This window comes from Puntigrus tetrazona, chromosome 20, assembly GCF_018831695.1.
Source record: "Puntigrus tetrazona isolate hp1 chromosome 20, ASM1883169v1, whole genome shotgun sequence".
Classification (NCBI taxonomy): domain Eukaryota; kingdom Metazoa; phylum Chordata; class Actinopteri; order Cypriniformes; family Cyprinidae; genus Puntigrus; species Puntigrus tetrazona.
Window position 1 is genome coordinate 20,076,787 of NC_056718.1, and position 26,329 is coordinate 20,103,115.

General features: G+C 35.7%; 1 protein-coding gene across 1 annotated transcript in view; it reads left to right on the forward strand.

The window, feature by feature from the left end:
- ift172 (intraflagellar transport 172) overlaps positions 1-25,752 on the forward strand; it is a 30,565-nt gene extending 4,813 nt beyond the window's left edge. Inside the window, 45 exon segments of the mRNA XM_043220487.1 lie at positions 1,390-1,500; positions 1,633-1,847; positions 1,927-2,050; positions 2,287-2,382; positions 2,486-2,511; positions 2,513-2,645; positions 3,055-3,108; positions 3,271-3,374; positions 4,204-4,289; positions 5,311-5,382; positions 5,385-5,422; positions 5,512-5,679; positions 6,879-7,015; positions 7,361-7,468; positions 9,378-9,462; positions 9,614-9,706; positions 9,832-9,909; positions 10,450-10,698; positions 10,856-10,934; positions 11,076-11,196; positions 11,881-12,025; positions 12,149-12,238; positions 12,648-12,745; positions 12,840-12,975; positions 13,131-13,247; positions 13,380-13,522; positions 13,650-13,743; positions 14,141-14,205; positions 14,675-14,855; positions 15,559-15,656; positions 16,692-16,821; positions 17,670-17,768; positions 18,106-18,215; positions 18,529-18,592; positions 20,895-20,981; positions 21,077-21,193; positions 21,320-21,430; positions 21,528-21,647; positions 22,604-22,626; positions 22,628-22,697; positions 23,041-23,100; positions 23,764-23,862; positions 23,946-24,099; positions 24,476-24,567; positions 24,877-25,752. Of these exon segments, the coding sequence (XP_043076422.1) occupies positions 1,390-1,500; positions 1,633-1,847; positions 1,927-2,050; positions 2,287-2,382; positions 2,486-2,511; positions 2,513-2,645; positions 3,055-3,108; positions 3,271-3,374; positions 4,204-4,289; positions 5,311-5,382; positions 5,385-5,422; positions 5,512-5,679; positions 6,879-7,015; positions 7,361-7,468; positions 9,378-9,462; positions 9,614-9,706; positions 9,832-9,909; positions 10,450-10,698; positions 10,856-10,934; positions 11,076-11,196; positions 11,881-12,025; positions 12,149-12,238; positions 12,648-12,745; positions 12,840-12,975; positions 13,131-13,247; positions 13,380-13,522; positions 13,650-13,743; positions 14,141-14,205; positions 14,675-14,855; positions 15,559-15,656; positions 16,692-16,821; positions 17,670-17,768; positions 18,106-18,215; positions 18,529-18,592; positions 20,895-20,981; positions 21,077-21,193; positions 21,320-21,430; positions 21,528-21,647; positions 22,604-22,626; positions 22,628-22,697; positions 23,041-23,100; positions 23,764-23,862; positions 23,946-24,099; positions 24,476-24,567; positions 24,877-24,966 (4,770 nt within the window). The 3' untranslated portion in view covers positions 24,967-25,752.
- The last annotated feature ends 577 nt before the right edge of the window (positions 25,753-26,329 follow it).

A 26,329-nucleotide genomic window follows, 5' to 3' on the forward strand; every position in this document is an offset into this window, starting at 1 on the left:
CAATAGTCCAATTTTTTTTCCTCTTAGCCATTCTTGGGTGTTTTTAGCGGTGTGTTTTGGGTCATTGTCCTGTTGCAAGACCCATGACCTGCGACTGAGACCAAGCTTTCTGACACTGGCTAGTACATTTCTCTCTAGAATTCCTTGATAGTCTTGAGATTTCATTGTACCCTGCACAGATTCAAGACACCCTGTGCCAGACGCAGCAAAGCAGCCCCAGAACATAACAGAGCCTCCTCCATGTTTCACAGTAGGGACAGTGTTCTTTTCTTGATATGCTTCATTTTTTCGTCTGTGAACATACAGCTGATGTGCCTTGGCAAAAACTTCGATTTTTGTCTCATCTGTCCACAGGACATTCTCCCAGAAGCTTTGTGGCTTGTCAACATGTAGTTTGGCATATTCCAGTCTTGCTTTTTATGATTCGTTTTCAACAATGGTGTCCTCCTTGGTCGTCTCCCATGTAGTCCACTTTGGCTCAAACAACGACGGATGGTGCGATCTGACACTGATGTTCCTTGAGCATGAAGTTCACCTTGAATCTCTTTAGAAGTCTTTCTAGGCTCTTTTGTTACCATTCGGATTATCCGTCTCTTAGATTTGTCATCAATTTTCCTCCTGCGGCCACGTCCAGGGAGGTTGGCTACAGTCCCATGGATCTTAAACTTCTGAATAATATGTGCAACTGTAGTCACAGGAACATCTAGTTGCTTGGAGATGGTCTTATAGCCTTTACCTTTAACATGCTTGTCTATAATTTTCTTTCTGATCTCTTGAGACAACTCTTTCCTTTGCTTCCTCTGGTCCATGTCGAGTGTGGTACACACCATATCACCAAACAACACAGTGATTACCTGGAGCCATATATATAGGCCCAATGGCTGATTACAAGGTTGTAGACACCTGTGATGCTAATTAGTGGACACACCTTGAATTAACATGTCCCTTTGGTCACATTATTTTCAGTGTTTTCTAGGGGTACCATCATTTTTGTCCATGCCTGTTTCGTGAGTTTATTTTTTTAAATAATTCTGTTGAAGCATGGTTGAAAAAACAATGTCTGACTTTCATTGGTTAACATTTATAGAATTTTTATTTATTATTACTTTTGTCAGATAACAGTTATTTCTGTGACCATTGTGACTTTTTCTTTCATTGACCAAAGGGTACCAACAATTTTGTCACGTCTGTATATATATATATATATATATATATATATATATGTATATATATATGTATATGTATATATATATATATATATATATATATATATATATATATATATATATATATATATATATATATATATGCATACTGTATTTACATATAGTTATAATTTATTTTATTTCAGTTTTAGTAATTTTAGTGTAACAACTTTTGTGTTATAACACTCCTTTGGTACATTTTGCCAGTGTCTCAGGAAAGGGAATCCTCTCGGGTCATGCAGATGGAACGATTGTTCGGTACTTCTTCGATGATGAAGGATCTGGAGAATCTCAGGTAATGTATTTATAACATGCATAATATAATATTACATTTGCTTGTGCGTAAATTACTGTTTATTATCTATATTATTATATATTATTATATATTACTATATTATTACTATATATTTGTTCTGATTATTTATAGGGCAAATTGTTGACTCATGCATGCCCACCGTACGCTTTGGCATGGGGCACCAACAGCATAATTGTGGCTGGATGCGATAAGAAGATTGTGGCCTATGGAAGGGAGGGCCACTTGCTTCAGACATTTGACTACAGCCGAGATCGCTCCGAAAAGGAATTCACAGTGGCAGCATCCAGCCCCAGTGGCCAGTCTATAGTGGTGGGAAGCTATGACAGGTGAAAAAGCTGTTTAAACACATTAAACAGAAAACAAAAATGTTTTGCCGATGTCTTCATGTATCTCTGTTTTCTTTAGGTTGCGTGTTTTCAACTGGAGCCCCCGAAAAGGCATCTGGGATGAAGCTTCTCCCAAAGAGATTCCGAACTTGTACACCATCACAGCTCTGTCCTGGAAGAAAGACGGCTCTCGGCTTTCTGTGGTCAGTCTGCATGGCCAATTATATAAAGATTTCAGAACATCATTATTCTGTTCATGTGCTCACATTATAGAGAAGCTCTAATACTGAAAATATCCTGAATCCTGCATTTACATATATTTGGTAAGATATAAGTGGGACGACAAAAAGCGAAGAAAATGTGGTTCAGTTATGTTGAGGTTTGGCTTTGCCACTTGGTACAACTGCAGATGCTGTCTAATTACGTCTCTAAATTGCAGGGCACACTGTGTGGAGGAGTCGAGCTGTTTGACTGCTGTCTTCGGAGGAGTATTTACAAGAACAAGTTTGAGATGACATATGTGGGACTAAGTCAAGTGAGCAATATTTCCATTCATTTCAGTAGTGGCTTTTGTTTTGAATCTTGTTTACATGCTACAAACTGGACGTTCTAAAACTTTGTTTCTTAAACCCTCCCAGGTGATTGTGAAGAATTTGTCCAGCGGCTGCAGTGGTGCTGAAATCCCAGTATGGTTATGAGATAGATGAGGTGAAAGTCATGGGGAAGGATCGATATCTCGTGGCTCACACCTCTGACACACTGCTGCTGGGAGACCTGGTATCCAACAAATTAAGTGAGGTAGGATGTTTAGTTTGGATGTTACTCACAATTGCTTTATTTCTTATATATAGTTTTGTTAGATATATGTATTTTTTTCCATCATTCAAAGTTTGTATTTAAACTGTTTCTGGACAAGTTTTTACATATTGCAACAGAGTCAGTGCTTCCATTGGGTGGACCAAGGTTTAAAATGTCTAATTAAAAGTTCAAGGGCTGTCATGGTTCACTGTGTTAATCCATGTTTAATTGAGTTTCCAAAGTGCTCTTATGGGAGTTGGAAGAAAGTTCAGTGTGACAAACAGGATAATGGTGAAGGGCCTTGGCTTCGGCGTCTCTCTGCCTCTGCTTCTTTCTGTGTAATGTAGTGGAAAGCAAAAGTTGATGACCGTGTTGTACTTTAGTAAACAACATCGCTCTCCCATTACAGGTGGCGTGGCAGGGGTCCGGGGGAAATGAAAAGTTTTTCTTTGAAAATGAAACGGTACAGCGTTTTTGTTATTATTATTCTTTGTTATTAAGATGCCTCGGTCGTTTATGAGAATGGTGCAAAGGGAGAACGACTGGGTTTAATGAATCATGCAGCTCTAGCTGGTATAATTAAAGTCATTGCCGTCTAATTGTAAATGACTGTATTTCTGGGTAGGTGTGCATGATTTTCAATGCTGGAGAGCTGGCGCTGGTGGAGTACGGGAGCAATGAAGTCCTGGGATCTGTTCGGACAGAGTTTATGAACCCGCACCTCATCAGGTCTGCCATTTTGAAAATACTTTGGAAAGCATTAAAAAAAAAACCAAAGGAAAGTAAATTCAAAATATATTACTTTGCTACTGCATTTATTTTTATTCATTTATTGTTTCTCTATTAAAAAAAGTTTATTAATTCTCCATAAAAAGGTTTTTTTTACCTTTGTAATGACTTTCCCAATTATAAAGGTAATGCCATATATATATATATATATATATATATATATATATATATATATATATATATATATATATATATATATATATATATATATATATATATATATATATATGTGTGTGTGTGTGTACTGTATATTTATTATGTATATATAAATACACATTCATGTATATATTTAACAAAATTATGTATTTGTACATTAATTATATAAATATATACATGTAAATATTCTCAAAATAATGTTAATTATATCGAATAAATGTTATTTAAATATAGTAATTATTTATAGATACAATACAATACAATAAAGGCCCGTTTATATATATTTTTGTTGTTCTAACATTTTTTGTTCTAATACACAATTTCTTTTGTAGGGTTACGTTACCTTGTAAAAAAAAAAAAAAAAAAAGTTACTTTACCCAGAAAAGTCATGTCTGATACTAACCACTAGATGGCATAATTTACCTTCAATTTGTCAGTTGTCCTCTTGTGACTCTTAGTGAGAAGACCTAGTCATCACAAATCAGCATTCATGTATAAAGCCTGTCAGGTGCTGTCAGAATGCAGTGCTTGGTTCCTCTTGATGGAGCACTGACAGGTCCCTCAGCACCCACAGGAAGTGTTCATTCCTCGGTTTGTGTGTTTGTGTTTGCAGTGTGCGTCTGAATGAGCGAAGGCAGAGGGGAGTGGAGGACAACAAAAAGTTGGCTTACCTGATTGACATTAAAACTATTGCTGTCGGTGAGTTTGTTTTAATTAATCACGTCTTTCCACTCTTATGTCTAAGTTTTGCTCATCAAGAACATTCATTTGGCCATTTTGCTTTTGAGCGAATGCAAAAATGCACTAAATTATGGTCACCTTAACTCATAAAGGTTGTCATGAAAAGCTTAATGAAACCGCGTCATCAGTGGCGTTGATTTAAATAATCATCTTTTTTCCGCTCTAAATGGCCTTCTTCATAAGACCCATTATTTGGAAAGAGGGACAGTAGGAAGGTGTGTCGACGTTGACTCGGTTCGGACGTTACCTTTCAATTAGACACTGGCCCTGCTGTGTTGTCGTCACGGCCCTCTCTTTCACCAGCCACCGTCAGCCATCTGCCACGGTGCTGACCACTTCCTGTGCTAATTAAGTCCTGGCATGCTCCCTCTGTCCTGCTTGCCTTGTTTCTTCTTCAGGTGGTGAAAATGAGAAACAACTTTCATCCAATTTATTTTCCTCTGACAGACAGCAGAGTGCTTTTCCCCCTCACTGATCCATGTGCTTAAAACCTGTTCAGAAAGTGCAAATTGGAAAGTGTTTTCCTCCTCCCCCTCTCACCCACCTCCTCCATAAGTGATGCTTCCCATCAGAATGGTTATTTGTGAACAAAGGGGCAGAAATGCAGGGAAGCGCCACAGAACGTGATTCATGAAAGACTCATTGATTTGTTTTTTGTTAGGGCACGGATGTTCGGGGTCTGTATGAAAGACAGTGCCTCCGTTTTTGCTGCATGTCTTTGTGTACGAGTGTGTGTACGAGTGTGTGTACGATGACGTTCGTGGCAGCCATCTTCAAATTTTTATCATTCTGTTTATTATATTTAAATATTATATTATTTTTATCTCTTCTTTAAAGGCATTGTGTAAAAGCCTCTTACTGTTTAAAAAGTTTTAATTATAATGCTTTATTGCTGACCTTGGAAATAAAGAAAAGAATCTGCATCTGGGATTTGTTGCATTCATCTCCCATAATCCTTTTCTCTTCCTGTTTTTCTCAGTGGACCTGGTGGGTGGGTATAATCTGGGCACTATAAGCCATGACTCCAAGATTGACTGGCTGGAGCTGAATGAAACGGGCGTAAACTGCTTTTTAGGGACAAGAAACTCAGGGTAAGGGCCGGTGTTGTTGTTTTAACTCTATTATCAATAATAAAATCAGAATGAATGATTTGTCACTTCAGCCTTTTCTCCCCATTTAGCTCCACCTGTATGACATCGAGAGCAGCATGAAGAGCACCATGCTGAGTTTTTGTCCGTATGTTCAGTGGGTGCCGGGTAGTGATGTAGTTGTAGCCCAGAACAGAGGAAACCTGTGTGTTTGGTACACCATCGACAGCCCAGAGAGGGTCACAATGTTTCCCCTCAAGGTGAGCCGAAGTTGCTAGTTACCAGTTAAAATTAAAATAACTGTCAATATTTAAAACTGTATTGCTCAGAATATTCATGTAACTAATAATATTTTTAGTTTACTGTGACATTTATTTAGGATTCTTTGATGAGCAGAAAATTCAAAAGAACAGCATTTATAGCTTACTGACCTGAACTTCTGAATTGTAGTGTAACATTTAATATAATTATTGCAGCTATGATCAACAGAAAAACTAATACTTATAAAGTGATATAATGGATAGCAGCTGAATAAGATACAATTTCACTGAAGTAATGTTTTAAGTAATTTTTGTCTACTTAATTTAGTTACTTGTTTTAGTCGACTGTGAGGCTGTGTTTACACTGACACAAAAAATCAGATTTTTTTTTTTTTTTTTGCTCACATCTGACACAAATCTGAATTTTGTAAACACAAATTCGTTGTAAACACGAAAAATTTCACAAGATCAGATTTTTTTCGCATTCCGATCTGGGCCACTTCTAAATGTGGATTGTAATCTGATACATATCTGAAATCTGGACATCCAGCCTACGTCTAAACACACATATCCGATTCCCTGCAAAACTCCTGATGCAAGGCGACATGCTTGCCCATAAAGACAGCATTAATACAGGCTAATTTTATTGAGGCGGGAACTTTATATGTAACAAACTGCACAGCATTTTCAATACCTGCCCAGTCATTTTTATAAACACAGTACCTTTGCGATTACCTTATATTTCTTACCAATACTGATAAGTTTTACTATAGGCTACTCACTCTCTCTCATGTTAATTCATTTAAATTCATACAATCCTATAGTGCTACTTTTCTAAAGAATTATACCATGAACTGTAGATAAATGAAACAATGAAATTCGTAAGATTTCATGCTGCAAAACATCCATGAGAGCTGTTGTCCGTGCTGGGAAATAATAACGGCCCCTCAGCGTGAGTTATATAAATAATTTTATTAGCATGGTTATTCAGAACCCGAGGATCTACCATGCGCATAGTAAAGCCATTACTGACAATCATTTTGGGAATTAATGTAAACATGGGTATTGGATAAAGTCTAAAGTGATTTAAACAGATGGGCCAAAAAATTGGATATGGGTCACAAGATCGGATGTATGTTGATTAAGACTTGCAGTGTAAATGCAGCCCGAGTTTAATCATGTGACTTGTGTTGCGACAGGGTGATATTGTAGATCTGGAGAGATCCAATGGAAAAACTGAAGTCATTGTGACTGAAGGGGTTAACTCTGTCTCCTACACTCTGGATGAGGGGTTGATTGAATTTGGCACAGCCATTGATGATGGTGACTATTACAGGTAAAAAAAAAACAGACATAAAATAAACATGGATTACACTTTCTAGTTGCAAAGTTACTTACTGTTAGTAGAATGCCTAAAGTGGACAATTTTTTTTAAGAGAATAAATGTAAACATCTTGAAGTTTCTTAAAAGGATAGTTCCCCTAAAATTTCAATTCTGTCACCCACAACAGTTTAAAAAAACCAATGTGTTCTTTTACGTTCCGCCAAACAAAGAAAGTCGGACAGGTTTGAAACGTCATGAGTCAATGATGACAGAATTCTTATTTTTGGATGGCCCGTCCCTTTAAATTATGTACGTTTCCTTATTCATAGTTGGACTTGTGCGTATGTGTATGTGCAGAGCTACAGCATTCCTAGAGACCCTGGAGATGTCGGCAGAGACAGAGGCCATGTGGAAGACTCTGAGTAAACTCTCCCTAGAGGCACAACAGCTCCACATCGCTGAGAGGTTAGACAAGCAAGACAGTCCACCCACCTCTATGACTCAGCTACTGCTGCGATGACTTCAGCATAGCTGTCCAGATCGTGTATCTAACCTTGACAACTAGAAACCAGTATGACAGAATTCAAAAATCCTGTTTCTTTGAATTCCTTTACAGATGATCTCAGAATATTTTTTTTTATTTAACTTCCTCTGCTCAACTTTATAAAGGGTCGTCGTCCTTAGATAGAAGCAAGACAGATTTAAAGTTGCAGAACTGACATAGTACTGTACTTGGTTACTTGTATTTATAGGTGACAAATCTCGTACATGATATTAAATTTGTTAAAGGAGCAGAGGAGTGCGCATCACAATTTTGCAGTGCAGGTGATTATGATTTTAAGTGTTAAATACAAATAAATGAAACTTAATTAGATTGTTTGTTGTGCCACCTTAGCATAACCCATGCAGGAATATTTTGTTTTATATTTTTACCAACACCTACCTAGCCGAAGACGGCACAGTCACTTGCAAATGTGTGTGAATAAACATATTAATTACAGCCCTTGTAATGACAATGGAGAAAAAACACCTTTCACATGATTACATAAATACAATAATCTTACTGTCTTTCTTAACTATTCTTTCATTCTATTAATAGCAACGCTGCATTTATTTTTGCACCTTTTATTTTTTATTTGCTTTTAATATGCATCTAATTAGCACTACAGAAGAACTAAACAATTACATACAAACACAATGAATCAGCACATAAACGATACATTCTTAAAGGGGTCATATCATGAATATGTAATATTCCTTGATCATTTGAAATGAAAGCATGTACTGTAGGCACACTGTACTTAAAATATCTTAAAATACCAATAAGAATTCAAACTAGTCTGTAACAATGTTTCTATCTATAAGGACTTTGAATTGATATACTGACACATGACCACCCATATGTAAATGCCATCAGTGTGCCAAAATTTAATTTGTGCTCTTATCGGGGCAGTTAAAACCATATTAAACATATTTGACTCACTTCACTGGTGAAAATGCTATTTGCTTAGGAATCTAAAGAACTAGTTCACCCTTAAGCGCCAAAGATGAGGACAAGTTTCTTTCTTTAGAAGAGATTTGGCTAAATTTAACATTATACTACTTGCAGATCAATGGATCTGCAGGGAATGTATCAGAGAAATATAAGCAACAGCATTATAAATTGACCTCAGAGAATAAAAATGAAAATGTATGATGAATCTTCCTTGATATATTCAAAGTTGTTCTATAGGAAACTTCAAACAGTAATTTTTCATTTACGGAAAGAATCACTATTTTGCATCTAGCAAGTGTTTATGCATGGTAAAAGCATTAGTCAAAAGATTCTTTAAGAAAGCTCCTATTCTGGACAGTTATTCTGTGTGTTACATTTTAAATGCTGAAATGTGTCTCGGATAATATTCTGCCGTAAAGGAAAAATGTGTAATCTGTTGCAATAGAGAAAAAACCCTTCACCTGAGCTTGTGCGGGAGGATAAAAGCACTAAGCACCAATGGTTCTCTTAAAAAGGCATCCAGTCGCTTTAGGAGGCAGTGAGCATGTTTAGTGTTTTCCTTTTTACTGTATAAGCGTTTTTAAGAGGGCTTGAAGTGGGAATTTAAATTAGAGGCTCTTTAATAATGCAGGATTGGTATGTTATATATAGGCTTGTCTGCATGAAGCAAACAGATAAAAAGTGTTCTGACCTTGAAGGAAAATGCAAATGAAAGAATAGATTGAATACTCTTTTGCTTTAAGTCACTTTCAAACATGGGCTAATCAGTGCTGTCCAACCTAAATGCCATGAGTTATTGGGGGTTGAAATGCATATGATGTTTGTTTTTGGGCGTTATTTACTGGTTCTCTTCTCATCTGTTCTTGGGTTTTACCGCAGGTGTTTCGCAGCGCTTGGAGATGTGTCCAAAGCCCGATTCCTAAATGAGACCAACAAAATTGCAGATGCAGTCTCAAAAGAATATGTATGTAGCGCATACAAATTTTTTGAAGGACAGACAGGTCCTCAACCCGTAGCATCTCTAATATTATGTCTGTTCGTTTGAATGTATTTTTTTTGTCGTAGTGCTTGTGCTTATGTGTTTTTGCATTACAATGTTATATTTTTTTCTGTAGGGTGGCGATGGTACAGATCACTACCAGGTGAAAGCACGCCTGGCCATGCTGGATAAAAATTTTAAGCTTGCAGAGATGTATTACTTGGAACAGGTAAAGAATAGTTTCTGATACCTGCAAGTAGTATGAAATGGCACTGGACAGTTAGTACGTGGGAGCAGTAGCCATTAGATGGTTGTATCTTGATAGCTGCGAGTAATATGTCTGTAACTTTGCAGAATGCGGTGGATGAAGTGATGGAAATGTACCAGGAGCTTCACATGTGGGATGAATGCATTGCAGTGGCAGAGGCAAAGGTAATATCTGTTTTTACATAGAATATCATAAATATTCATAACTTCTAGTCCACATATTCTTTTATTTAGCATAAAACTCAACAAGTTCCCAGCAAGTTTCACTCAGAAACATTAAGTATTCATCCAACATGGAACCAGAATAATGTTTATTGTACACAAGTAAAAAATGTCATTCAATCATTGAAATGTATTACTTTGCTACCATTTCAATATTACCATGAACTGAAACCATATACAAAATCATTGAGTGTTTGGATTCTGAATGCCTAAATTCTGATGGTTTCACAATATCAGCAGTCAATAATTAACGCATGTTAGACAGCGGAAACCGTGATTTTATCGTCCCTGTCATATTTTCAATTAACTTGTTCCATATTTCCACAATATTTTCTCATCCCTTATTAAAGTCGATAAGCCTTTTTATGTTGCTATCTTAACTATGCACAATTATATGGTTAGTTGCATTTTATATTATCTGCATTTAGCAGCAGTCTATGATACTGCAAAGTCTAATATTAAATATGTGTAAATCCCTTGAAGGGCCACCCAGAGTTGGACAATTTGAGACGCAGTTACTATTCTTACCTAATGGAGACCAATCAGAATGAGAAAGCTGGTGAGGTGAAGGAGAATGAAGGAGACTTCACTGGTGCTGTAAACCTCTACCTAAAAGCAGGACTTCCTGCCAAAGCTGCTTGGCTGGCCATGAGCAGAGACGAGCTTTTATCAAGCCATGAAATCATCAGCCGCATCACTACTGCTCTCATTAAAGGAGAGTTTTATGAGCGGGTGAGTTTGACCTGCAACAACCGTTAAGTTCTCGCATTCATCATTTTCGAATGAGTAGCACGACTACTCACACTGACACGGTATTGTTTCATAGATTTGAAGGGATATTGTTTTACTTCTAATTATTCATAGTTCTAAGTATTATTAAACTCAACAGGCAGGCAACCTGTTTGAAAGGACAAGAAATAATCAGAAGGCCTTGGAGTGCTACCGCAAGGGAAATGCTTTTAAGAAAGGTGAGCCTGGCTGGTAAGAACAATCAGAATAGGGTGTTACATTTCAATTTGAACAATAAGTAAGTGGTTGTAAAGCAAAGCATCAGAGCTTTAGATTCATTGTCTTCATTGACCTCTGCTGATTGCATTGTGCTTCCACAGCGGTGGATCTTGCTCATGCAGCATTTCCTGCAGAAGTTGTAAAGCTGGAGGAAGTGTGGGGTGACTATCTAGTGCAGCAGAAACAAATGGACGCTGCCATCAACCATTACATAGAAGCAGGGTGAGTTTCTAGAGTAACACAACTCTAGTTCAGGGGAAAAAAAATATATTTTTCGATCTCAGTTTTCTTTAGTTTCATTTAAATGGTGCATTTACACAACCATATGTTTATTTATATATATTATTTTAATTAATGCTTATATTTATGAGGATGCATTCACAAGGTTCCAAAATATTTTCTTAAATTCTCGGAAACAACATTAATGTTTCTTTATCGTATCATGTGACAGTGAAGACTGAAATAATGTCTTTAAAATATATTAAATAAAAATCAGTCTATGAAATAGCTGAAATTGTCATTTTTAACAACATGCTTTTATATTTTACTTTATTTTTAACATGTAGAATAGGTAAGAGACTTCTTTCAAAGGCATTAAAACAGTGTTTTATTTTTATTTTTATTTATTATAGAATCTCAAATTGTTCCTTCTCTTAATTTGTTCCATGTCACCTTAGAAGGTTTTACAAAGATGACTGTATCATTTTGCTGTGACTATTTTGGTTATTATTGTGTTGTTACCTATTTCCTTCCATTTTGTTTGTCCTTATTTGACTACACTCTTAAAAAGAATAGCCACAAACAAGGTTCTTTATGGAACAATTTAGACAAAAATGGTTCTTCTATGGCAATGTGAAGCCATAAGATTGTAGAGTTTTTAAGAGTGTTATTTCCTCCCTGTTAAAGACGTTCCACCAAGGCCATAGAGGCAGCAATTGCAGCACGCCAGTGGAAGAAAGCATTGCACATACTGGAGCTACAGGAGGACAAGACTGCTGCCAAATATTACCTGAAAATAGCTCAGCACTATGCTTCTGTGCAGGAGTTTGAGGTAAAAAAAAAAAAATACACACAAACACATTCCAGCTGTCAAATATTAACAAGTGGTCTCATGTTTCTAAAAATATGATCTGGTTTGAATCTGTGTTGACTAATTGTGTTTCTCTGAATACAGGTGGCAGAACGTCTGTTTGTGAAGGGTGATCATACCAAAGATGCTATTGATATGTACACTCAGGCTGGGCGATGGGAGAAAGCTCATAAGGTCAGTGTCACTAGTGCCAATATATTTTCATTAATAATAGCTGTATATTTTAGTAGCATTTTTTTGTTTATAATAAAATGCATTATGTCCTATAGATTTTAATGGAAAGAGATAACTGAGACTTTTATCAAACTTGCAGTGGCCTCTTTTGACTTCGGCCAAAAAGCAACCGCCTAGCAACCACCAAGAACACTCAAGCAATTGCATAGCAACATGCTAACAAATCAGTGTGTAGTAGTAATTATAAATTGGATGGATGGAAGCTGAGAATACTGCAATTGTTTTTTTTCTTCATTCAAATCATGAACAATTTACATTTTAATTATTACTAATCATCACCAATTTACATTTGAATTATGTATCATTTTGTTCCCCTCTCTTGTTATCTATCTGTCCGTCTCCTACACAGCTTGCTGTGAAGTGCATGTCACAAGAGGATGTGTCTGCCCTCTACATCAGCAGAGCACAAGAGTTAGAGAAAGAGGGGAAATACAAAGAAGCTGAAAGGTAAAAACGCACATTGTCATGTGCGCACATTGACAAAAACATAGTTTCTTTAAGGCAATATCAGCATATTTGAAATTTACCTTCCTGTATTTAGGCTTTTTACCACAGTAGATGAACCGGACTTGGCCATCACCATGTACAAGAAGAACAAAATGTATGACGACATGATCCGTTTAGTCGCTGTTCATCACAAAGACCTGCTGCAGGAAACGCACATTCACCTGGCTAAGGTTCAAGAGGACATTTGTGCCGTTCTTTTATTCTTGCTATTCACATTTAGCTACAAAACACATTTGACCCAAATCTCTTTTGGTGCAGTTTTGTCTTGTTACCGCTCAATAGATCCTTCACTTGTTCTGAGTGCTGTGTGCTGTGTTTATCACAGGAGCTGGAGGCTGAATCCAGGTTTCAGGAAGCTGAGTATCATTACCTAGAGGGTCAGGACTGGAAAACTGCTGTTAACATGTACAGAGTCAATGATATGTGGGAGGAAGCTTATCGGGTGTGTGTGCACACTACATGGTCTCATATGATACTAGAGTTATTTATATATATATATATATATATATATATATATACATAGAAAGAAAAGAGCTTTTAACATATAAAGTTCATCTCTATGTCTTTGCAACAGATAGCAAAGACCCATGGAGGAGCCAGTGCCCATAAGCAAGTGGCCTATCTGTGGGCAAAAAATCTTGGAGGAGAGGCAGCAGTTAAGCTGCTCAACAAATTTGGTTTTCTGGAAAACGCCATTGACTTTGCTGCTGATAACTAGTAAGTCCCTTTCAGGACTTAAAGGTCCAAACACTTTTATAACATTTCCAGCTATAATTGGCGCATACAGATAACAGTTACCAAAGCATAGTAAAATTGGCTTTGAAACGCTCTTTATCTTTTTTAGTGCATTTGACTTTGCCTTTGAGTTGGCCCGACTCGCCATGAAACAGAAGATTCCTGATATTCATCTAAAAAATGCCATGTTCCTCGAGGACCAGGTATGGGGAGACATGATTCCTCTTTTCTACACTGTTAATGCCTATGGCTCCAGCCAAATGTGAATGTGAAAGACAACTAAAATTGTACACTTTCAAGGTCAGGGCTGTGAATGCAAATTATGCTGGGGTCTTTGCACATTTTTATGTCTGATTTGGTCTTCATAATGCAGATCACAGGCTTATTTTAATTAATATAATAAATGTAAGTAGAAATAACAATTATAATAATTTAATATATTTATCAATATAGTTTATAAATATAAAAATGCTGGTATAATATGTGAATTACCAGCCGTTGTAGCAAGTGGGTAAAAAATCAACCAACCTGCCTACAAAAAAAAGAGTTTATTTTCATTATTAATGGTGCACAGCTAAATTGTAATTTTTAACTTTTAAGGGTAAATTCAATGAGGCTGAGACTGAGTTCATCAAAGCTGGGAAACCCAAGGAAGCTGTGCTGATGTGAGTGAGCTTTCATGTCATTATTTCCTTCCTCAGTACATACAGACCACTCTATAGGGGGGATTGCATCGCTTCAGTACTTTTTGTGAGCATAGATTAGCGATTTTATGCTCTTTATCACATTACAAGCAATAAGTAGCTGGAAGCAGGTGGCATTGGGATTTAGAGTGTTTGATTTGTAGATCTCATGGAGGAGTGGTAAACTGGTGCTTTGCTGCTACCATGGCAGTAAGTCAAAGTTGATCTGATGACTCCAAGAAATCGTATTGTTAGTGGTCTAAAAATACTTTCTTTTAAGCAATTATAATCACAAAAATGACTGAATCTCATGCTTAATAAAAACAGTTTAGTAATTAATATAAGATACATTAATTCGACTGACTGTATGGTCATTGTATATACATTTTATCATAGCATTTCTAATAAATAATATCTATAATATGAGTGACTGTGTCTGTTTCTATTGTAGGCACGTCCATAACAAGGACTGGAGTAATGCCCAGAGAGTGGCAGAGGCTCATGATCCGGAAAGTGTGGCAGATATTCTAGTGAGCCAAGCCAAGTTCTGTTTTGACCAGAAGGAATTCCAAAAAGCTGAGGCCTTCCTTCTCAGAGCCCAAAGGCCAGAGTTAGCAATTAAATACTACAAAGTAAGAGTTCTTAAAGCACAGTATGTACATAGACAGAAATCTTCTTTACAGTAGTGAAATGTTGTTGGTGCCTTTAACAACAATCATACTCTAGTCATCTTCACCATGAAGCACACAGAGATCTAAACTGTCTGAACATTAAAGCGGAATCAGGGTAGCTACTTGTAGAAGTTTCATGTTGTCAAACTTTTAATAGATTGTTCACGCAAAAATGTGCGTCATTTGAGGGTGTCATGTTGTTCCAAATCCATGCGATTGAGGTCAAACACAAAATATGTTTTATAATTCATTTTAATGATATTTTATCTGACTGTTAAAATTATCCATGAATTTTTAAATGTTTTTCTCAATTGTGCATGACCTTTCTTTAGAAAAAACATTAATTATTTAGATAAAGATAATTATTTTCATGATTCATTTTTAATTTTGCATAATGGAACTGAATTATTAAGTTTAATTGTTAATTAATAGAAAAATTAAATAAAAATAATTCCAACTTTAATTCCTTTTGACAGGAATCGAGCCATCACAAATTAAATTCATAAATTACAAAAGACTGTAAAACTGATCGCAATTATATTTTTTACAATTATTTGTTTGCATATTAAAAGCTTTGCACGAACAAATGTAAGATTTCTTCTCTTTAGCTAAATATGAATATTAAGTTATGCAGGCTTTGAAGAACCATATTTCTCTTATCCAGGATGCTGGGATGTGGACTGATGCAATGCGGATCTGTAAAGACTATTTGCCCAGCAAGCTTAGCGTCCTTCAAAAGGAATATGAAAGCGAGGGCAACTGGTAAAATAACTCCTTTCTCTTTCCTTTTTTTCCCGTCTTACTTTCATATGTATCTCATTTGCTGTATCAGAAAATCTTCCCTTGTTTATTGTTCTTCAGAAACTAGGGCTCTGCAGTTGTGCAGAAAAACTAGAAGCTCTGAACTACATTCGAATCCTCTTTTCGTTGCTTGGCTTCCCTCCTTTATTAGAACATGGCAGCTTTTTATCCTAAATTAAATCCATAATGAGCAGCTCATTAACGCGCAGACACGCAGCAAATCCGTCTCCACTGATAATTTTCCTATTTTTAATGACTTGTGGGAAAACATCAAAGGCTTCTTTGCTGTCTTCCCTGGGAAGAAAAAGAGAAGCATTTTGCATAGTCAGTTCAAGGCCCACTCAGCAGTAATATAGGCTTCTTGTATCATTAACCTATTTTCAATCAAGAGTTTGAACTTTCTTGCCATGTTGTGTTTATAATTGACTCTACTGGTCACTTTATGATCCCAAAGGTGTTTTTCTTTCCGAAGGCAGAGGTATAGGATGTCTGTTGGAACAAAACAGCATATAACCAGCTGATGACTATCTAAGTATGCTGCAAAAACATACCTTAACAGCCTATGCTGATTTTTTTCAAACAGGGTTCAGCCATGTTGCTTTGTTTTGCCTGTCCGTTGCGCTAAACCTTACCTACTAGTTGTACAAAGCAGAAAGTGGTTAAGTGCTTGCCTTCACAGCTTTGAAATTCATTTCACTTTCTGCAGTTTTAAAGCCATCATTGCTAAACATTAAAGCACTCCAATGGTACATGGTACTAGATTTTTTCAAGCTGAAGGGTTTTCATGTAGCTTTCACAGTCATTAACCACCAGGTCATCCCAAGACTTGAAGAAGGAAAGTCTGAAGACCTTTAATAAATAGGGGTTTCAAGCCTTTATTCAAAACTCTTACAGTAAAGTGATCTCGCCAACACTAATGAAACAATTGAATTTTCTCTGTTTTTCTTCATGTCTTCAAAGTCCATGAGAAATAAATGTATATGTGTGTGTTTACAGGGGTGTAGAAGGTATGGTTGAGCAGGCTCAGGAGTGGGAACAGACAGGTGAATATGCCAGAGCCGTCGACTGCTATCTGAAAGTGAAGGATTCGACTAACATTGACTTGTTGATGAAGTGTTGGATGAAGGTAAAGTTCACACTCGGGCACACCTGGCTGCAGCCACCATGTTCTCTAACATAAAGAACACTTGTCCAGTAAATTCATTTTCATATGTTTTAATCTGGTATTATTTTAGGAATGTTTCAGTGAATTTTCATGTGTAAAATCCAAACAATTTCCGTAGAAATCCACTGGGAATTTTGCATGATTGCATTAGGTTTAGTTGGTCTTAAAAATTCACCTTTTGATCAGTATTTTGTGTGAGCTGTGTTTCATGTGTCTCCACACTAGTGACAGTAGACAATTTTCTTTTTTTGCTAATATAACTGCACCTTAAGATATATTAGTTTATTATAAATTTTTTTAAAACATTAATTTATTTTAGAACCAAAAGGTTTGTCTTGAGCCAACAACAATACATAAAACTAGACAAAAACTATTACATTATGTTTTAAATTATATGTTGAGATGTATTTATTTGCATAATATTGAAGTTTTGGTTATTTAACAAATACGAGGTTCACATCTTTACTTTTCCCTGTGAATTTAAGACTGGACATTGCTTTTTAAAGTTTTACTAATTGATATTTTCTTTCTTTCCCAATTAAATGTTTAAGTTTATTATTTTGTTGAAGGTCTTGCAAAAATCAGTTTTTGCTCAGTTGGGCCGAGATGGAATGCTTTTAGCATTATATTAGACTCATCATTTCTATTAAAATAATTATTTAATAAATTAACAGTGAAGAAGAAGACAGTGATCTTTGAACCTAGATTAACTACAGTTAGAGAGCTACTCTGTTGACATGACATATCTGAACATGAAAATGTTTATATGTTCCTAAAGCACAGTTTTCTCATCTTTTCATGTCCTTCAGGCAGCAGAATTGGCCATTAAATTTTTATCTCATGACAAGGCTGTGGACATCAGTCAGGTCGTCGGGCCACGTCTGATTCAGCTCAGGAAGTACAATGAGGTATATTTCTTTTATTTAGTTTTTCAGGTAAAGAATCACATTAAGTATATAAAACTATTTGACATTGAATCTGTAAGGAGGAAAAAAACAAATATAAATTTTGAACAGAAATCCTTCCAAAATTCTAGCTTTTTATTCTTTCTAAGTATTGTGTTTTAAGAGTGGCACACTGAGAGGAAATGGTGCTTTCAGTGAGCTTGTGTGTGAGTGTATATTTAGTATATGACACAAAAGCAATGTGACTGCACAAAAAGCTCACAGACTTCATCTATTCTTCTGCGTCCTCGAGCCATGGACCTATTGAAATACAAAATGTTTTTTTTTTTTTTTTTTTCAGGCTGCTGAGCTCTACCTCAACCTGGACCTCATTAAGAACGCCATAGACGCATTCATTGAGGGAGAAGAATGGAACAAAGCTAAAAGAGTGGCCAAGGAGCTCGATCCAAGGTGCGCCCTTAGCAGACTGGTCGCCCCTAACAACGCTACAGCCAACAATGTGAGAGGGAGGCAGTGAAATCACTCTCTCGCTGTCAGAAAAATCACTCAGTGGTGCAGATGGCCTTCGCAGTTTATCTCTGACTGTCTTTTATTTCTGGCCGGAAAAATTGGTTTTGGAATCCAGTCTAAATGCTTTTTGGTTCTGCATAAGGTGTATTCTTAAGCAGAATATATATTTATATCTTATTGCAACTACTGTGACGTCACTCTCTATAAGAGTTTGCCGTTATTGAGCTTTTTATGACATTTCTTCTCTTTACAGGCTAGAGGAATATGTGGATAAACGCTATAAAGAGCACCTGAAAAATCAAGGCAAAGTTGACTCTGTAAGTTCACCATATCAAATTAATTTGTCTATTTTCCACTTTCATTATTAGAGATAGTCATTAGAGAGGACTTCAATTGATCGGTCAAGGTTTGGCTGCTTAGTCTTGGCCAGTTAGCCTGCTGGTAGATGCTGGAACTACATCATAATCTTATCATCAAATGTAGATATAAAAGAAAAATTATTACATTTCTATTTATAATAGACTGGACTTTTTATTTATTGTTTATATTTAGATTTGTTATTATTTTTGAATATAATTAACAATTAACAAAATTAATAGAGCCAAAAATGTTATGAATCACAATTTATTCATATTAATTATATATATTAGCATATTCTTAGCAGCATATAAATCTAAATATAAACATATTATATATATATATATATATGTTTAATGTTTGTACGTTAAAGCAATAGGCCATGAGAAGCTACTAATAATACTAATACAAATTTCAGCCATGGTTATAATAAACATAATTATTTATTATTATTAACAATTGTAATGTTTATTAGTAAATTATTCATAAATGTAATTAATTTTAATACAAATATTAGTGGTTTTAATAATTTTATATCCTAATTTGTCCTAATAGTTTTTCAATATCCATTCATCATCTTCTTCTTCTTCTTATTATTAATGGTATTTTAAATGTATTAATATTTTATTTATTTAATGTTTTTTTTAACTAAAAATGAATGTGAAATATAGCCACAATTATATTTTAATAACTTACATTTTAAGCGTATTGCAAGCAGCATATAAATCTAAATAACAGATATATCATTATAATGTAGTATTGTTAGGACAATGGCTGATTTTATTTTGGAGGACTCCTGAAAGCATGATATTGACTTTTCCTCTCCTGCTGCTTCTGACATCACAACTCAGGATAGTTGCCATTGAGATAAATGAGAATTCTAGCAGATAGCTTTCTCCAGGTATTGTAGACCACCTTGGGAGAGCGAAAGGGAACAGGGTTGTTAATCGAACTCTTGTCGCCCACATGAGCAGCATCATGGCTCAAAATGTCAAAACTGCTATAGCTGTCAGTATCCTGTTTAAGTTCAAACAAACTAAATCTATTTCCTAGCAGTGGAGGTTGAGGTTAAAGAATGCATTAAATGAGCATAACAAAATACCGCAGACTGCAGCTCCTCCGCTCTGGTACTTCATTGTTTTCAGTTATTGTTGGAAGGAGAGAAAAATGGAGACGATTGGCTTGATTCAATTTAGAATAACAGATATGAGTCACCAAATTGATGTGAGCGCTTGCCTCTCATTGCAATGCTTCTCTGGCAGTTTGGTTACAATCACAGAATGATGCAGGTCAGGGCTTTTTATTCAAAAGGAAGACACAATGTTAACGGGGAAACTGGTTTAATGTACACTTGCATAATAAAATGTAGGCAGTCAAGAATGTGCTATATCGTGAGTGAATGAGAAGAAATGTGTGTTTTCTTTTTCATCTTTCTGGCTGTGCATTAAAGCAGTAGGCAATTAGAAGCTGCTTTAAAGCCTTATTGTTAATAATAATTACAGGCATTGTTATTGTTTAAGTAAGTATTAATAACTATTAATAATGTAAATGTTAATTACTGAATCGGTTATACGTTTTTAATTAAAATGTATTTAATTTGAATCAATTTAATTACAAGTGGTTTTAAATCCTAATTTGTTCTAATAGTTTTCCTTTTATTTTTTACCTTTTAAGTATACAATATACTTCTTCCTATTATTATTATTATTATTATTATTATTATTACTAGTAGTATTACGAACAATCTTGTTTTTATATATATATTCATGTTATCATGAATTGTCAATGAATTAATGAATTCAGTTATCATGGTTTGTTTTGATAATATTATTAGATTTTTAATTATAATTCTTTATTCTAATTTGGTATTTTTCAATTAAAATTTGTCAGTATAATTTTTCTTTATTCATTTATCATTATAAAATATATTGATGATAATATAATAATAATATAAAATATAAATATAGTATATACACCTAGGATGGCTTTGGTATGAGTAAAATATGCCATAATTTTAATTTTTGCGTAACTATTCCTAAAGTATAAAATGTATTATTAAGGATCCTTTAATCTGAACAGTTGCATTAATAATAATAATAATAAAATAAAGTTGTTTTTATAATTTTTATATTAAAATGATTAGTGCTGTCAAACTGATTAATAATTTAGTTATTAATATTCATAATGTTATTATTAATTGTAAATGAATTCATTGTTTTACATTTCAGTTTGTTCTAATAGTTTTCCTATCATTTTAATCAGTTGGTTGGAGTAGATGTGGTGGCTGCCCTTGACATGTATGCTGAGAGAGGACAGTGGGAGAAATGCATCGACACGGCCTCGAAACAGGTGCCAATTCATCTGCCCCCTCACACCCCCAGACATGTCAGTGTGGAAACATGGCAACGCTTTTACTGAGTATCTGCCTTTCCCTTCTCCAACAGAATTTTAAGGTCCTGCACAAGTACATCGCTCTATACGCCACTCACCTGATCAAAGAGGGCGAAGCAGACAAAGTACTCAACCTTTACACCCAGCATGGCGTTCCAGCTTATTCACAGGTATATCCAGTCATGTCTGTATAATGAATCAAACTTTATTTTTCAAAAGAAAGCAAAATGATACATCTCCTTCTAGCATAAGGGCTTTTGGATTTCATCAGAAACATCTTCTCTTCCTTCTTGCAGAACTTCAACATCTACAAGAGGATGTTCCTGGAGCTAGTGAGCTTAAGGGACCAGGATTGTGCAGAAGCTTATCGGATGTGGGCCGATCTAAGGGACGTCCTTCTACTGCTGGTGAGCTCTGGGCTACTGCTGGGAAATTATTTAGCCGGTATTGATTTTATAGTCAAGTGGGAAATAGTGAATCTTACTGTATCTCTGTTGTGTGCAGTGTGAAAACCTGACCAAGTCTTCAGAAGCTAATTCTCCAGCCCATGAAGAGTTTGAGCAGATGCTGCTGGTTGCTCACTATTACGCCACTCGCTCTGCAGCCAAAGGCATTGACCAGCTGGTCTGTATATACTTCACAGCAGATCTTTGTGTTTTTCGTATGCATTTTGATATGACATAAATATATTTAATATAACCTTCTGTACCATTCACAAGTTTGGGGTCTGTAATATTTTTACTTATACTTTTAGAAAAATAAATATACTAACACCAGTGCAGTGTTTGTGGTGAAGGCTTGCAGTGGCATGTAGCTTACAAACATGATTTATTTTGATAGCATTATTATTATTTATATTTATCCTTTACAACATTTTTAGAAGTTTAGAGTCAGTAATTCTTTTTGAATATATTTATTATGCTACAAAATATTTTTCTTCCACATAAAACTATTAAGCATATTAGAATGATTTCTGAAGGATCACGTGACATTAAAAACACTATTGCTGATGCTGAAAATTTCACTTCTACATCACAGGAAAAAATACACTTTAACATAATAGAAAATTGTTTACTTTAAATTGTAGTATTATTTCACAGTGTTACTATTTTTAATCTATTTTGGTCAAATGCTTTTAAAAAATCTTAATGACCCCCAACTTCTGAACAATATTGTGAAATTACAGACAGCGTTTACTGCAGGTATCTCTGGTTTTATTGCCCATAATCACCAATTCTTGTTGTTCTAGAGAAAAATATTTGTTTTTATAATCTTAGAATAAAGAATATCCTACTGAAATATTTATTTTTATTTCTAAAGTTAAGAGTGTTGTCAATGCTTTGTCATATTGACTTAATGTGTAATTTCCATGCCACTAAACACAATTGAAAAAAGTTTCCAAAATGATCTCCTTCCTCTATTTGACAGATCAGTTAGTCCAGCCCCAATGTCATGCCATAGGTTAAGCCAATGTTGACTTGATATAATAAGCTGAGATAGGAGAGTGTATTTTAACATCCGAAAAAACATCCCATACTTCACCTTCATGTTATTTTGGATGTGTATTTACTTGTCTACAGGGCTCTGTGGCGGCCAAGTTGTCCATCTCTCCTGAGGCACACCGAGCTCATTCCAGCTGACAAGGCCTTTTATGAGGCCGGCCTGGCAGCCAAGGTGAACTCACAGTGAGCCCAGCTCCAAACACACACACACACACACTCATAGTCATAGCTGCTTCAACCATTCATGTGAGACAGAGAACAGGATGGCAGCTAAGAGCCCTGGGAAATTGGCTTAATTCTCCTCTGTTTGCTCCAGTAAGAGCTCACAGCAAGTGTGAATAATTTGATACGCAAAGCAGTTTGAGTTGCCTTGCATTGTGAAGACGAAGTGGCGACGTGTCCTCTTTCAGGAGTTTTTTTTTTTTTTTTTTTCTTTACATTATTTCTTTATTTTTTATATTTTTTTTATTTGAGTTTCTTCAGTTCTCTGTCACTGATGCAGATTTCTCATGCAGGCTGTGGAATGGGAGAACATGGCTTTTATCTTCCTCAACCGCTTTTTGGATTTGGCTGATGTAAGTAAAGACTTTTGATTGTGATGTGTATCTTAACCTTAAATATTACAAATTGCTTGAAGAGAGAGCTGCCATTGGCTGTACAGAGTCAAAGTTTGGGGTTATTTAATGAAGATGGATTATATTGATAAAAAAGTAAGACAATATCCTATTTTGAATAAATGGTGTTATTTTTAACTTTGTTACAAAATATTAAGCAGCACAACTGTTTCCATTGATGATAACAAGAAATGTTTTCGTGGGCGGCAGATCATATCAGAAAGATCATGTGACAATGAAGAGTAATGACTGCACAAACTGGCATTTTAAAATAGAAAATATTTGTTTTAAATTGTAATGATCTTCACAGTTTTACTGTTTTTCTTGTAGTGACTGCACCAAAAAAATATTGTTTAAGGAAACTGGTTTCAGACAGACTTCCAAGACCTCATGTCATGTCTAATGATCTAAAATAAACTTAAGCGAACTTTAAACACCCAAGTCAATATTTATAACAACAGTGCTTATTGCTGAGTAAAAACTGAATGGACAAAATTGACATTTATAAATTGATGCACTGCTTTTGACTGCTCCTTCAAATGCTATTCTTGCCATTTTTATTTCTGCTGTTTCTAAAAACATTCTTTAAATGACCTTATTTCAGCAGTTGTTCTATATTTTCAGGGCATTGACGAGGGCACACTGGACGCGTTAGATCACTCAGACTTCCAGGATACGGATATCCCATTTGAAGTCCCAGTACCTTCAAAGTTACATGTCACTGTAAGCCTCCTCCACTGCACTGGTGCATTTATCCATGTGTCTTTAATATCCTTTGTGTAAACTTCCCATTGGCTGTGTTTCAGGTGGAGAAGAGGGAGGAGATTAGGGAGTGGGTTCTGACTGTGTCCATGGACCAGCGGGTGGAGCAGGTGCTGCCGAACGATGAGAGAGGCACTTATGAAGCCTCCCTAGTGGCTGCCGGCACCGGTATCCGCTCCCTACCCTGCGTCATCACAGGTGAGGCAATCTGCACAAAGGACTATCCGGTGGAAAGCGATGTTTTCTTTAAATTACTCTTTTAAAGAGACAGTTCACCCAGAAATGAAAATTCTGTCATTTACCCAGCCTCTTGCCTTTCCACAACTGTACGACTTTAAGATGATATTGTGAGGTTTTTTTATTTATTTTTATGCAATGATAGCAGCCCCCCCCCCGTTAACTTCTATTGTAAAAACATTCCTCAAAATGTCTCCTTTTGAGTAACCTTAGAGGTTTGAACGTCTTGAAGGTAAACGGTGACAGAATTTTCTTTTTGGGGTGACCTGTTCCTTTAGATGTGTAATTATAAAACACAAAAGTATCTTTATTTGTCTTTTTTTTATTTGGAACACAGGTTACCCCGTCCTGCGCAATAAAATTGAGTTCAAAAGACCAGGGATGGCAGCAAATAAAGATGACTGGAATAAATTCTTGATGGCTACAAAGGTACATGTTAGTCATTGTTACCTCTGAGCTTTCACAATTAGTTTTCAATCACACCGAAGTCGTTTGATTTATAATTAATTTGTTCTCTTGATCAAAAAGTTAACACTCAGGACTGAATTTATTAGCGCGTGTTTTGTTGAAGTTAATGTAAATGCTCTCTTTCGATGTATTTCATCATCGTCTTTTTTTTTCTCTCCTTGTGGGTGCATTTGCAATTTTCGCATTACTTCACAGTTTGTCCCATCCATCCTGCCTGGGGTCGCCTGCGGTGCTTTGATCATGATTGCTTGTTTTTGTTTCACCCTTTAGACCACTCACAGTCCAGAATGTCAAGATGTGCTGAAATTTATCACACAGTGGTGTGGAGGTCTCCCTTCAGCTGGATATTCCTTCCACTAAGACCGGGGAAGGTGCACAATATCTATTTCTCTATCTGTCGTCATCCTGTTTTTCGCTTTCTCGCATTCACCTCCCAGCTGTTCTACTTAAACATTTATACAGCCTTTTTCATTCTCATTTCCTAAGGCAACGTTCACTACTTGGTCGTCATTTGCTGACCTTTTTTTTTTTTTTTTTTATAGCTCAAGTATCGTAAGGTCAGTGTCTGAAGGTCATTTAATGTGTGTGTTTAAATATACAGAAAGCCTTTGAAATATCTTCATTTGAACATAATCTGTAAGTAACTGTACTCCACTAGTACATATAAGTTGGATATTTTGATATTTAAACACTAAATAAAAACGAATGCTTCTTCATAATGATTGTCAGTGTTCTTATGGATATTTGCATGAGGATATTTAAAATGAATATTCAGCTGAAATAAAAAAGCTTGTGTTTTATAAATAATTGTTGAACTGTTAGGTGCGAGAACATTTCTAAGTTTTCCGAAGGGTGCATGCCTGTTTGTGAATCACACAGTGTAGTCTAGTGTAGTTTATTTTTATGTATAATGATCAGCTGGTTTATGATAATTAATAGTCACCTGTCAAACAACGCCACCTTGTGGAGACCATAACGTGTTGGGGGTGCAAGGGGACACACTTGTGGCCTGGTATAATTTTCACTTCTCGTGATGTAATAATGTGGAGTATTCCTTTTTATGTCGATCCAGATTTTTGTCAACGTTTTGTAAACTATGAGGCGTCATTGCAATATTTTAATATATGAAAATAAGCATCAATGAAACTAGTAGACTTGTGGGTGGTTTTGATTTTAATTTCTAGTTATTATATAACTCGACGGATCATTACCCCGGTGGCTCTTTTTGTTGAATTGCTTGTATAAAAAGACAGTTAAAAAAAAAAAACTGCCACAATGAATGATTTATGGGGGTCAGACCCACTAAATAAGCCGGAGCAAGCAAAGTCAAAAGGTTTGGGAGTCGGGGTTAGTTAAAGTATGCTTATTTATGTAGTATATATGTAGGTTTCTACGCGTCTTAAGTTAGATTGCTAGTCATTATATATAGATCAGTGGTCAGAACGCGTAATTTTACCTGTAGGCAAATATGAACTGACCTATTGAAGGTAACCATAGCGACAGTCGGCCGTTTTCGAGATTTCCTTTGCATACGCGTTATGACGATACATCATTACAGGTATAATGCAATTACGCGTTAATGTATCACAGATGTACATAACAAGTACACCACAAAAGCTTTTTAGATGAGCGACGTTTATCTTACCGGTAGTGGCGCGAAATAACAATTCGAATGTCCTCGACAGAGCCTGCCTGAAAAATGCCTTTTTCGTTTACATTTTAA